The sequence below is a fragment of the Panicum virgatum genome, chromosome 7K (genome assembly GCF_016808335.1).
Source record: "Panicum virgatum strain AP13 chromosome 7K, P.virgatum_v5, whole genome shotgun sequence".
NCBI lineage: Eukaryota > Viridiplantae > Streptophyta > Magnoliopsida > Poales > Poaceae > Panicum > Panicum virgatum.
The window spans coordinates 41,283,452-41,295,141 of record NC_053142.1 but is presented as its reverse complement, the minus strand read 5'-3'; the positions used below and the strand labels follow the sequence as shown (position 1 = coordinate 41,295,141).

Genomic DNA, 11,690 nt, shown 5'->3' with positions numbered 1-11,690 from the left:
TAGGCGCAATGCAACAATATTTTTCCCCAGCTAAATGCGCTAACACATGAGGCCAGTCCCAACGCTGCTGAGTAGCTACTTCACTCCGCTAACACATAGTAGTACCTCGATACCCTCATACGTTTCAGTAACATCATTTTCCTATGACCAAGGCGTTCTTGTGCCGTCATCTGAACAGACCATCCATTGGTCTATTGAATTTTCATCAACAAACATCATAACAGTAAATAAATTTGATATAAAACGCCAGAAATATTGAGGACAAAGCTTCCACACGCCCGGGGGGGGGGGGGGGGGGGTGGGGGCATGAAAAAGTAACTTTTAGTCTCAGTCATCAGTAGCAATACCGATACGGCTGTAGCTGGTACCAATAAATTGAACAGTATGGTACCTTTTTCATGCACAAATAAACACCTAGATACCAATAGTACAATAATACCTTCACAAAAGTGATGATGAAACAGAGGAAAAAAAAGAATTACAAACCTGCAGAAACAGACCACCAAATAATCAGTTCTCTGCAATGGGAAAGGCTGACCCAATTTTGTTCTTCCCCAACCTGTAGCACTTGATGTTCAGAGTGTACGGACCAATATCGACCCGGTTATCTTCACCTCCAACAAAGAAGCACAATGTGTAGAGTGCAACCTCAAACTCAGGACTGACACCAATCAACGTGCTGGATACTGATTTCAGCACACCGTGCCACTCAAATTGAACAGTCAGCAGTTGTGTCTCTGAATCAGGCTACAAGGACCAGGGTATAACATTTTAGCTAACAGTATTCGCATGCAACAGCATTGCATATTTGCATCATTTTTTTACAGGCAAAGAGAGTGCATCAATTTTGACAATATACTCACTGATTCACCGCGACGTCTTGGGAATATATAACCTTGGTAGTCCACATTTCCCTTGGCTTCTTCTAGGTAAAACTGCAAATTAGTCAAGGAAAACCCGTTACAAGTACATTCGAACAAGGAAACAAGGGCTTATGATACATCACAAGAACTTGCCTGAATCCAGTTGTGGAAGCCTGAGACCTCATTCTCTCCTTGTCCCCGTCCTTTGATCTCACCAACGAACACATGCTCAAAGGCAGAAGAGCAGTTAGAGTTGCCACCTCTTCCATATAAATCAAACCATAGGGATGCCAGCATTCTCTTGAAGTCCTCGTAGTCCTGAGATACTTCCCCCTTCTGCACTAAGTACCGGTGTAAGTACTTAATTGGTGCTGTTCTGGCAATCTCTTCAATGAATGCTACTTCTTCGTGCTTATCCTGCTGGGTAACAACTTCCTTGTACCCCTGGTGTGGGTTGTAGTTATCAAGAAGTGCACAAAAACGAGAGTAGGTGGGCTTTCGTAGCACATCATCACCGAGCCAGCTGAACAAGCTTTCGGATGCCATATCACCCTTCTGATAAACTTTCTTTCCCTCGCCACAGTCGATTCTGTAGTCCTTACCAGGAACTAGGCGGTTCATATCGAGCTCCCATAGTCTGCTGCATGCTTTCGATAAGCTGTTCAGCTCCTCCCTGGTAGGGTCCACATTGAGTCCTTGGTGGTCGACATCCTCAGAGTATTGTTGTTCTGATGGTGGCTTTCTGTATCCATTCCATGCTTCAGACTGCATTATGCAATTATGAAATTCAGAGTTCAGATAGAACAAGGAAGACAGAACATGCTATTATCACCATCATATGTTTCTAATGCAACTAGAGTTTCAATTGATTTATGAAGGCATAAAAGTGACAGTCATACGAGAATTAAATGGGGTGTAGCTGTGTAACAACACCATGGTTTGCTCCGATCTTTCATGGTTTCACCAACAAGAAAGCTTAAAATGGTGGGCTACAGATTGAGGCATTTCAGAGTAACGATCCACTTGCAGAAAATTTTAGCAATTATCTATGCTCAGTTCATATTCTAATTACAATCACGTTATAATACTACCAAAGAGGGAAAAGTTGGCAAGTAGCACAGGTCACATTCTGTAACACTCAACTGATTTTTTTTTATTCAGTGGCTCAGTGCATCAATAACTGGACAAAAGACCATATCTGTAAATGTTGGTTCTTGGTTGTCAGTCGGTATATAGAGACACAAGGACCTAAAAAAACAAAAGCAATTGCTTCAACATATTGACAGCTATTTATGATGAAGAGGCAAAATAAAGAAATAGAAATCAGACCTGGAGTGGTCTTCCATGGTGCTTTTTCTCGCCGACAGTCTGCCAACCCCCATCATTTATCCCCTCACCTTCCTAAAATATTCCAAATCATAAACTCAACAAAACACTCTAAGACGCAACCATCATTTGGGATTCTAATTCTTATGAATTGCCAGTTCTGATGGCATCTTTAAACAAAACGGGTAAAACAACTAAACAAGCTATGCATGGGCAAAGCTCTAAGAGATAACCAAGAAAGCTGTTATGCTATTGCAATTTTGTTCTATGGAAGATTCCAAAAGCAGATAAAAACCTTGCAGATTATGTTAGTGTATTGCTCACCCTATCAGCTCAATAGTGCATCGGAAAAAGCATTCATGCCTTAACAGAACATAAACACAAACTGTTCCTATGACTGAAATGCAATCTCAAAATTTACAATATGCGGTCATCGGCTGTACTTTACATGTCAAGTTATAATGAAAGATGAACAGGTAAATTGCCCAATCCTTGTTAGGAAAGTAAAATGAGGCAAAAAGAAAAAATCAAACCTGCTGCTGCCTCCCGTATCCTGGTGCCGGCTGATGTTGCTGCGGCCGCCGGCTGCTGCCATCCCTCCTGTCGTCTCCCTCGTACTGCTGAAGTTGAATCCAGCCGCATCAGAACGGTACAACAACAAAAAAGTGCTCATAAATCTGCATAGCAGCACCCTAAATCCAGTCAACCTGGTTCTGCCGGCCTGCGGGGTGCTGCTGGTTCCGGCCGCCGACCCTCTCCCAACCCTCGTCATCCCTTCGTTCATGCCTCTTGTCCTAAACGCAATAAGAAAACGAAAGTGGACAGCATAATTGAACCCAGAGAAAATCAACGATCGCCCACCGACACCAAAACAGCAGCGGCCGGCCACTAACCCGCCCGGAATTCCGATGGTCCCGGCGCTCGTCGTCCGGCCCGCCGCCCTTGTGCTCGGAGACGACCTGCGTCACAGCCAAATCACACTGAGCTCAGACAAGCCCAACGGCCAACGCCAGCCACTCTTCATTGTTCGTAAATGCCAGCGGCGAGTGGCGCGCACCTCGGCCCACGTGGACCGCGACCGCTCGTCGCGGTCCTCCTCCCCGTCGGCGCACTGTGGCGCCCCCCTCCTCGGCGCCTCGTCGTCGTCGTCGCCGCCGCCGCCGCGGCCGTGGCCCCGGTCCCGCACGGCGTCCTCGACGGCGTCGATCGCCACGTGGACCAACCCCTTGATGAGACGCTCCATGAGCACGAACGGGCGAGGCGGACGGTGGAGCGGGGAGATGCGGAGAGCCGGAGACGGATCCGACCGGCAGGCTTGCAGGGGGATTGGGATCTGGGACGGGGAGGGAAGGAGGCGCGCGTGATTGGCTGGTGGACTCCACTAATCGAGTGGCCTGGGCTGCGACGCGCGGGGGATCATCCGGTGATTGGGTTGGATTGATCGCGCGATTAATAGCTCGATATGAGTTTTGCACAGCTGGGTGGTTCCCGCTAATTGCCCGTCGCCGACGGGGCAGCTCAACTGCTCAAGACGTTGATTGGCTGACTTGGACAGCTGCGCTGGCCGTTGATCGGCTGAATTGGACAGCCGCGCTGGGCCGTCGGCGCCACCGGCCGATGCGGCAGGCTGGGCCCTGGCAAGTGCGAGCGGAACAAAGTAAAACTCATTACGGGCCGAATCAGATCGAGAAGGTGGACTTCAATGGGCTGGTCGTTTCAGCCCACGCAGCTTGTATTGACGCACCTTTTTTTTTTTTGAGAGTGTATTGACGCACCTATGTCTATGCGGTTCCTCTAAAAAAACCTATGTCTATGCGGTTGGTTTTTTGGCCCAGAGGTTCACAAACCTGTCAGCAAATGTTTTTCATTCTTTTTGAAAAGATAGTGTTTTCCATTCTCTGTTCGGCTGTTCCTTCGATCACACACGACGGACTTGTGAAGTTCCTGATGGGCCTTCCTCTTTTTTTATTCATTTCTATCTGTCTTCGTTCATTATTATTGAATTAAGGACTGCTGGAGTTGTGCACACAAAACACCTGGCCACATGGCTTTAGCATGTCCGCACGCGCACAGTACAAGATAAGCAGTTGAAATTTCGTATTTGAAAGCAAAGCACCTGACTTTTTGGGTCAAAAACAAACATTTTACTTCCAACAATCGGCCAGATTTGCCATCAGATTTTGCTGATGAGGCAAGCTGGGCCCTGGCTCAAGTGAACGGACCGAATCGGATCCAGAAGGTGGTCATGCCCGGTCATTTCAGCCCACGCAGCCTTGTACTATGCGGTTGGTCTGTGGGTGTGGCCCATAGGTCTCCTAAGACTATCAAATGTTTTTTCATTCTCTGTTCCTGCGATCACAAACTTGTGAAGTTCCTGCTAAAAGAACAGAATTTGTATGTAGTAGCGCTCAGGAAATGTTTACGCCGTAAACAAAGTTTGTCCACTGTCTATTCTTTTACAACTCAACGGACTGCTCATTACTCAACTCAGGCTATCTGGATCCAGGAGATGCCCTTGCCAACTGAAATAAACCTGATGCTCGTCCTTTTTTCCCCATTCCTATCTGCCGTCAGTTCGTTACTTACTCAATTAAGATCCTGTTTGGAACCAAATTTTTTTAGAAATCCCTATCACATCAAAAAGAATCTTATTATTTTATAGTATTAAATAAAATATATTTATAAATGTTTTTTGATAGCTGATTACTTTTTCGCGAGATGAATCTAATGAGCCTAATTAATTCATAATTTGCTATAGTTAGTTTCGTCTCACAATTTAGCCCTAAGATTCTCCAGTTAGTTTTATAATTAATTTTTATTTAATATTTCTAAATACTAAAAAGTTCCAAAAACTTAAAAAAAATCCTTGGAACCAAACAACCCTAAGGAACCAGAAACACACAAACACCTGGTCGCGTGGCTTTAGCGTGTCTGCACGTGCATAGTGCAAGGTAACCATTTGACTTTCTTATCTGGAAGCAAGCACCTGACTTCCTCGGTCAAAAACAAACATTTTACTTCCAACGATGACGGCCACGCCACATCATCTGCCACCTGATAGCGTGGCGTGCCGTCCTGCCAATATGCTGCGCAACGTGATACTACAGGCCCCGTTTGGTTAAGTTTCGTAAAAAATTTTAAAAAACATTTTTATATATTTGAAGTACTTAACATAGATTAATCACAAAAATAATTACAGAATTCGTCTGTAAATCACGAGACGAATTTAATGAGCATAATTAAGCCATCATTAGAGGTTGTTTACTGTAGCATTACTATAGCAATTTAGCATCTGATTACAGCCTAATTAGATTCCTTAGATTCGTCTCGCCATTTACAGACAGCAGTCGCAATGCGTTTTTTATTTCATCTAGATTTAAGTCTCCATACAAGTGCCGAATTTTTTTTTAAAAAATTTTGAATTTTGTAATTGAACACGGGCTAGGTTCGCCGACTGCTATCTGATTGCTCTGACATCGATCATCATTTTGTACGCCCATTTTCTGCTTCAAATTGCGTGCCGACTTGATGAGGGCTGGCTAGCAGACAATCCACGGCAAACAAAGCATTTGCCAGCATCAGATGCAGTATTGCACGAAACATCTCTCTCATTTTTTTTCAGCCGGGGGCACACCACATACAATCCAGAGCCGCAGATGCCTGGTCCGAGCGTGACGCTACGACGACCCGCACGCCAGCGCCATCTTATCGGCAACCGAATTTGGTCAAGCATCTCGCGCGCCCTCCACACACCATGTGAACCCGATGCGAGTTTCGACCCAGAGGAACAAACCAAGCCACTTGCGCCGCTGCGTGCCAAGGGCTTGTCCCGGTCGCCGTCGCCACACGCCCAAAGAGAAGTCGCGGGCTCCCCCGGCTGGGAAAAAAAGATCACGGGCGCACGAGTCGCTGACCGACCCCGCGCTCCCTCGCGCCTGGCCCCGCCACAGGGGCGTAGCTAGGGGGGCGGGCAGGAGCCTGGCCGTTATGGTTCCCAATTTTATATTATAAATTTGAAATTTAATTAAATTTTTATATAAATTAATATAGTTAACCCTCTAATAATAAAAAAAATAAATTTCTGGCTCCGCCCTGCCGCCACTCGCCTCACCTGCCGCCCTCATTCGCCCACCCGCTCGCCGGCGCCCCCCCCCCCCACCCACCCCCCGGTTGTACTGCAGGCTGCAGCGCTGGAGCCTTTTGTACTTCGCGCCCAGCGCGTCCGCAGCCCGGGCCCGGACAGGAAATTACGACGCGAGCCCCCGCGCGCAGTGCAGCCGCTATATAAAACTGGCCGGGCCTGCCGTTCCGCCCTCTCGTCTCGCGGGGGCTCGTGGCAAGCACAGCCAGCAGCGGTAGGGGTGGGGGGAGCTCGGCGTCCGCTGCTGTTTCGGCAAAGCCAGCCAGGTGAGGCCTTCCCGTCCCAGCGTCCCGCCCTCTGCGTTGCCCCTTTTTTCTCCGTGGTTACGCGTTTCATTCCTCCCCCGTCTGATATTTTCCACCCAGAAAGAATCCGTTGCTTCGTTTGGCCTCCGGCATTTCCGGCCTCCTGGATGGTCCTCTTGATTTCCAGCGTCGTTTCGCGGGGGGCTGCGCTTCCAATTTTGATCGTATTCTTGTATCTGTTTATGCACAGTACTATAGTACTGTATACGTATGTATGAAGATCCTACGTATTTTATTTATTTTTATGAGAAAAGACCATACGTTGCTTGGGAAGAATTTGGTACTGCGCCTCCGTTCCTCTGATCGTATATGTTCGTCAGAGTTTGACAACCACACGTTCCTCATCCTTACTGGTCTTTTATTTGTTGGGAATTTGGGGATTCGTCTCAAACTTGCCATAAAAAATCCGAATGGTTTAGTTTTTTAAAAAAATACTTAAAAAAAAACCGAATGGTTTAAGCGTTTAACAATTCGAACCTACCCATCCACGATCCATCATCCAACCACTCGCGTCTTTTGCTGCTGTCCAAGTCCAATGCACGAGCACATGGGAAGATGCCCATACCGGCATGATCTGCTGGTTCGCGTGACCAAATGAACTCACGGCTGCGCCTCCACGCTGCAGCACCCGCCCCCGCCCTCGGAGCTCGAGCTGCCGGTCCCCAGGGCCGCCGCCGCTGCCGCCATGGAGCAGCAGCACGGCGCGCCGCCGCCGGGCGCGCACGAGATCGAGAAGACGCCCTCCGGCCCCGCCGCGCCGGACATGGAGTCGGAGCCCGCGGCGGCGCGCGCGGCGGAGCGCGTCCCGCCGTGGCGCGAGCAGATCACCGCGCGCGGCATGGTGGCCGCGCTGCTCGTGGGCTTCGTCTTCACGGTCATACAGATGAAGATCAGCCTCAGCACGGGGCTCAACCCCACGATGAACGTCTCCGCCGCGCTGCTCGCCTTCCTCGCGCTCCGCGGCTGGACGCGCGCCCTCGGCCGCCTCGGCATTGCCTGCCGCCCCTTCACCCGCCAGGAGAACACCGTCGTCCAGACATGCGTCGTCGCCTGCTACACCATCGCATACGGCGGTAAGTCACTCCCCGCCACCGTCGCCGCCGCCTTTGCTGTTCAGCATCTGACCGTGGGTGCCTGGCTCGCTGAATCTGCAGGTGGGTTTGGGTCCTTCTTGTTGAGCCTGAACAAGAGGACGTACGAGCAGTCCGGCGGGTCCAGCACGCCGGGCAACGCGTCGGCGAGCTACAAGGAGCCCGCCATCGGCTGGATGATGGGATTCCTCCTTTCCGTCTGCTTCGTCGGGCTCCTCACCTTGCTTCCAATCAGAAAGGTATACTACTAGGTACCAGACACGGACACTCGTGGTCCTCCTCTCTCTCTGATCTTCCATGTCCTACACTCCTACTGCTGTCCTATCCTTGAGCGTTTACTATTTTGAGTCCCGGTTTCTGAATTTTCCGTGGTTGGTGTTGCTATCAGAACTTTTGGATTTTTTTTGGGCATCCGAGCGGTATTCACTGACCACAAAATCAGTTGGACCATTCATCGTTCAAATATTTTATTAGGGAGGGAATCTTGGGTCTTTCTTTTGTTCTCATCTTTCTAAGATCGATCTCGAAAATTATTGCTTTTCAGGTGCTCGTGATCGATTACAAACTAACTTATCCAAGTGGGACTGCTACTGCGGTTCTCATAAACGGGTTCCACACACCTCAAGGAGACAAGAATGCAAAGTAAGCTCTTTTATTTCAGTCATGCTGACGAAATCTTTTCACTGAACTATTCACTTTCACCCTCTTGTCAGAAAGCAGGTCCGTGGATTCCTCAAGTACTTCGGGATCAGCTTCCTTTGGAGCTTCTTCCAATGGTTCTACACCGCCGGGGACGCCTGCGGATTCGTTCAGTTCCCTACTTTTGGGCTCAAAGCTTGGAAGCAAACGTAATCATCTTATCTTTTCCAAAAAAAAATATCTTTGTCGTTATTAATCTAGTGTCAATTGTGCAAAAAGCGTTAAAATTGCTATTTTGATCTTCAGGTTTTTCTTCGACTTTAGTCCGACGTATGTTGGCGCTGGCATGATTTGCTCGCACCTTGTAAACCTCTCATTGCTCTTTGGCGCGATCCTATCCTGGGGCATGATGTGGCCACTCATCAGCAAGCAGAAGGGCAACTGGTACTCTGCCAAGGCGTCTGAGAGTAGCATGATGAGCATCTACGGTTACAAGGTACTATCTTCATGGATTCACCTGTTCTTGTTGGATTAGTTCTTGGCCTGTGGCCACGATGACTTCCATTTTTACCCTGATTTCTTCCCTGCTCATCAGGCCTTCCTCTGCATTGCTCTGCTGGTCGGAGACGGGCTGTACAACTTCGTCAAAGTCATGGTAATCTCTGTCAAGAACATACGCGAGAGATCACATCGCAAGAGCCTGAACAGAGGTGAAGAAAGCAGCCATGCAAACCATATCCGTTTACCTCACAGAAATGGTACGGCCAGTGCTGACTAGCCGGAGCTTGTTGCAGTGGCGGACGCGGACACCATGGCGCTGGACGACCTGCAGCGCGACGAGGTGTTCAACAAGGACAACATCCCGACCTGGCTGGCCTACACGGGGTACGCCGTGCTCGGCGTCATCGCGGTGATCATCATCCCGGTCATGTTCCGGCAGGTGAGGTGGTACTACGTGGTCGTGGCCTACCTGCTGGCGCCGGTGCTGGGGTTCTGCAACGCCTATGGCACGGGCCTGACGGACATGAACATGGGGTACAACTACGGCAAGATCGCGCTCTTCATCCTGGCGGCGTGGGCGGGCAGGGACAACGGCGTGGTGGCCGGCCTGGTGGTGTGCGGCGTGGTGAAGCAGCTCGTGCTCATCTCCGCCGACCTGATGCACGACTTCAAGACGGGCCACCTGACGCTGACCTCGCCGCGGTCGATGCTGGTCGGGCAGGCCGTGGGCACGCTGATGGGGTGCATCCTGGCGCCGCCCACCTTCATGCTCTTCTACAGGGCGTTCGACGTGGGGAACCCGGACGGGTACTGGAAGGCCCCCTACGCGCTCATCTACCGCAACATGGCCATCCTCGGGGTGGAGGGCTTCTCGGCGCTGCCCAGGCACTGCCTGCAGCTGTGCGCAGGATTCTTCGCGTTCGCGGTGGCGGCGAACCTGGCGCGGGACCTGCTGCCGCGGCGGCTCGCGCGGCTCGTGCCGCTGCCGATGGCCATGGCCGTGCCGTTCCTCGTGGGGGCCAGCTTCGCCATCGACATGTGCGTGGGGAGCCTCGTGGTGTTCGTGTGGCACAGGCTCGACAGCAAGAAGGCCGGGCTGCTGGTCCCGGCCGTCGCGTCCGGGCTCATCTGCGGCGACGGGATCTGGACGTTCCCGTCGTCGCTGCTCGCGCTGGCCAAGATCAAGCCGCCCATCTGCATGAAGTTCACGCCGGGAAGCTAGAAACGATATAGACATCAGTATAACCAAGGGCAATGCGCCCAATAGCCAATACTACATACATACAGATAGAGAGGTATTTTCAAGGAAGGAAGACCTCGATCTTTTTGGGGGAAATTCCAGATAAATTCCCAAAAGAATCCGGCGTGCTCTTCTGTACATATGAGCCGGATCGTGCACCGTGTAAAATTCATCTAAGATGGAAATTCGAAGGACGACAGGAAGAACCCCGGTGTTTTCAAACTTTCAAATAAATAGCACACTAATCGGAGACATGATCTCCACGTTTTCAGCAGATTCCACTCCGATCTTGCACTGGAAAAATGGAGCGGCAGCGCGGTGCTATCTTTCCCCTCCGAAGAGAAATCCCGGCACGGCATTTCCATGCTCCGCGCATGCCAGTGCCCACCTAACCCGTCGGCATCAGGGTTCAGGGATCCCCCACGTCCACCGCCGGGTTTCGCTTCGCTCAAGTTGCCCGGCGATTCCTCAGTTGCCACTTGCCACCACAGTTTTTGTTTTGAAGAAAAAAATCCACCACAGGTTTTGGGGTCCGGCACCGCCGCCTTTATCCCCCCACCCCCCGGGTGTCTCACCGTCACTACCAAGAGGTTCCAAGCAGGCGCAAGACCACACCGGCAATCTGACGCATTGAACTGATACCCGTCGAAGAAGCGATGCCCTTTTGCATTTTCTAAGGCCGGCTGCGTGCCGTGAGCTATCCCTTTCGCCAGTTCCGCTTTCAGCGGCAGCCGTGTCCGAGCTTGGCTCGCACTGATTCGGTGCGGGTAGGAATCCCGTCCCTCTGAGTGATGAGCTCCGGTCCGGATCAATAGGCTGCGCGCGAATAGTATCTCCCAGCAGTGAAAGTGCTCCCAAAGTTTTCAACGCAGAGCATAGTTCGCGCCACCACCTCGTTTGCCGATGTCGTCGTGGCTGTAACTGTCGACCTGTCGTGCTGCCCTGCACTCGGACGCGGCCGGATAGGCATGCGCGCTGAATGATTTGGGAGGATTGGGGAGCCGTATGCATCATACATATATTGCGCTGTTGTGATAAGGATTGAGGAATATATTTTATAATTACACCGTACAATTCAGATATTTACAACTCATGCACACTCATTCATATAAACACACGTATGTAATTCCTATTCTGAGCATCTTCGAAGGTTGAGAGACAAATTTTCGAGATTGATCAAGTCACCGCAGGCGTCTCGCTGTCGATGAGAACATCGCATATCGCTGAAAATACAATACAATTAAATTCTAAAATCTGACCGGTCTGACCAGTCGGCACCCAGAAACGGTCTTGCCTACCGGTCTGACCGGTCTTGCCTACCGGTCTGAACACGGCTAGACCGGTCTGACCGGTCTTGCCTACCGGTCTGACCGGTCGGCACCCAGAAAACCCCGTGAACAAGACTTTAAACCAGAAATCTTGAGCAAACGAAGTCCAAATCTGATGAAACTTGGAGGAAAGCTTCGTTCCTACCCCAAGAACGTATCCCAAAGGGATCTCACCCTAAAGATATCCATAGCACGAGAATTTCGGGATGAGATCAAAAGGGGTGGGGTTTTCTCTAGAACTCAAGAAATCGAATTC

The 11,690-nt window shown here is 50.3% G+C and overlaps 2 protein-coding genes across 3 annotated transcripts; one reads left to right on the top strand and one right to left on the bottom strand.

The window, feature by feature from the left end:
• Positions 1 to 301: 301 nt before the first annotated feature.
• Positions 302 to 3,621, bottom strand: LOC120641398 (poly(U)-specific endoribonuclease-B-like). Of its 2 annotated transcripts, none has more exons than XM_039917493.1 (8): positions 3,247 to 3,621; positions 3,083 to 3,148; positions 2,897 to 2,983; positions 2,723 to 2,809; positions 2,193 to 2,264; positions 1,017 to 1,628; positions 864 to 935; positions 302 to 747 (listed from the first exon to the last, which is right to left on the bottom strand). In XM_039917493.1, exons 1-8 carry the CDS (start codon positions 3,430 to 3,432, stop codon positions 511 to 513), a joined length of 1,419 nt encoding a protein of 472 aa, XP_039773427.1. In that variant the 5' UTR covers positions 3,433 to 3,621; the 3' UTR covers positions 302 to 510. The 2 variants fall into 2 exon arrangements, with proteins under 2 accessions (XP_039773427.1, XP_039773428.1); XM_039917494.1 differs by having other exon boundaries at positions 2,723 to 2,806.
• Positions 3,622 to 6,457: 2,836 nt separating this feature from the next.
• On the top strand, positions 6,458 to 10,332 carry LOC120641397 (probable metal-nicotianamine transporter YSL16). The gene is made up of 8 exons (XM_039917492.1): positions 6,458 to 6,596; positions 7,261 to 7,708; positions 7,790 to 7,965; positions 8,271 to 8,368; positions 8,440 to 8,574; positions 8,672 to 8,861; positions 8,961 to 9,075; positions 9,160 to 10,332. The coding sequence occupies exons 2-8, from the start codon at positions 7,321 to 7,323 to the stop codon at positions 10,086 to 10,088; spliced, it is 2,031 nt and encodes a 676-aa protein (XP_039773426.1). The 5' UTR covers positions 6,458 to 6,596; positions 7,261 to 7,320; the 3' UTR covers positions 10,089 to 10,332.
• The last annotated feature ends 1,358 nt before the right edge of the window (positions 10,333 to 11,690 follow it).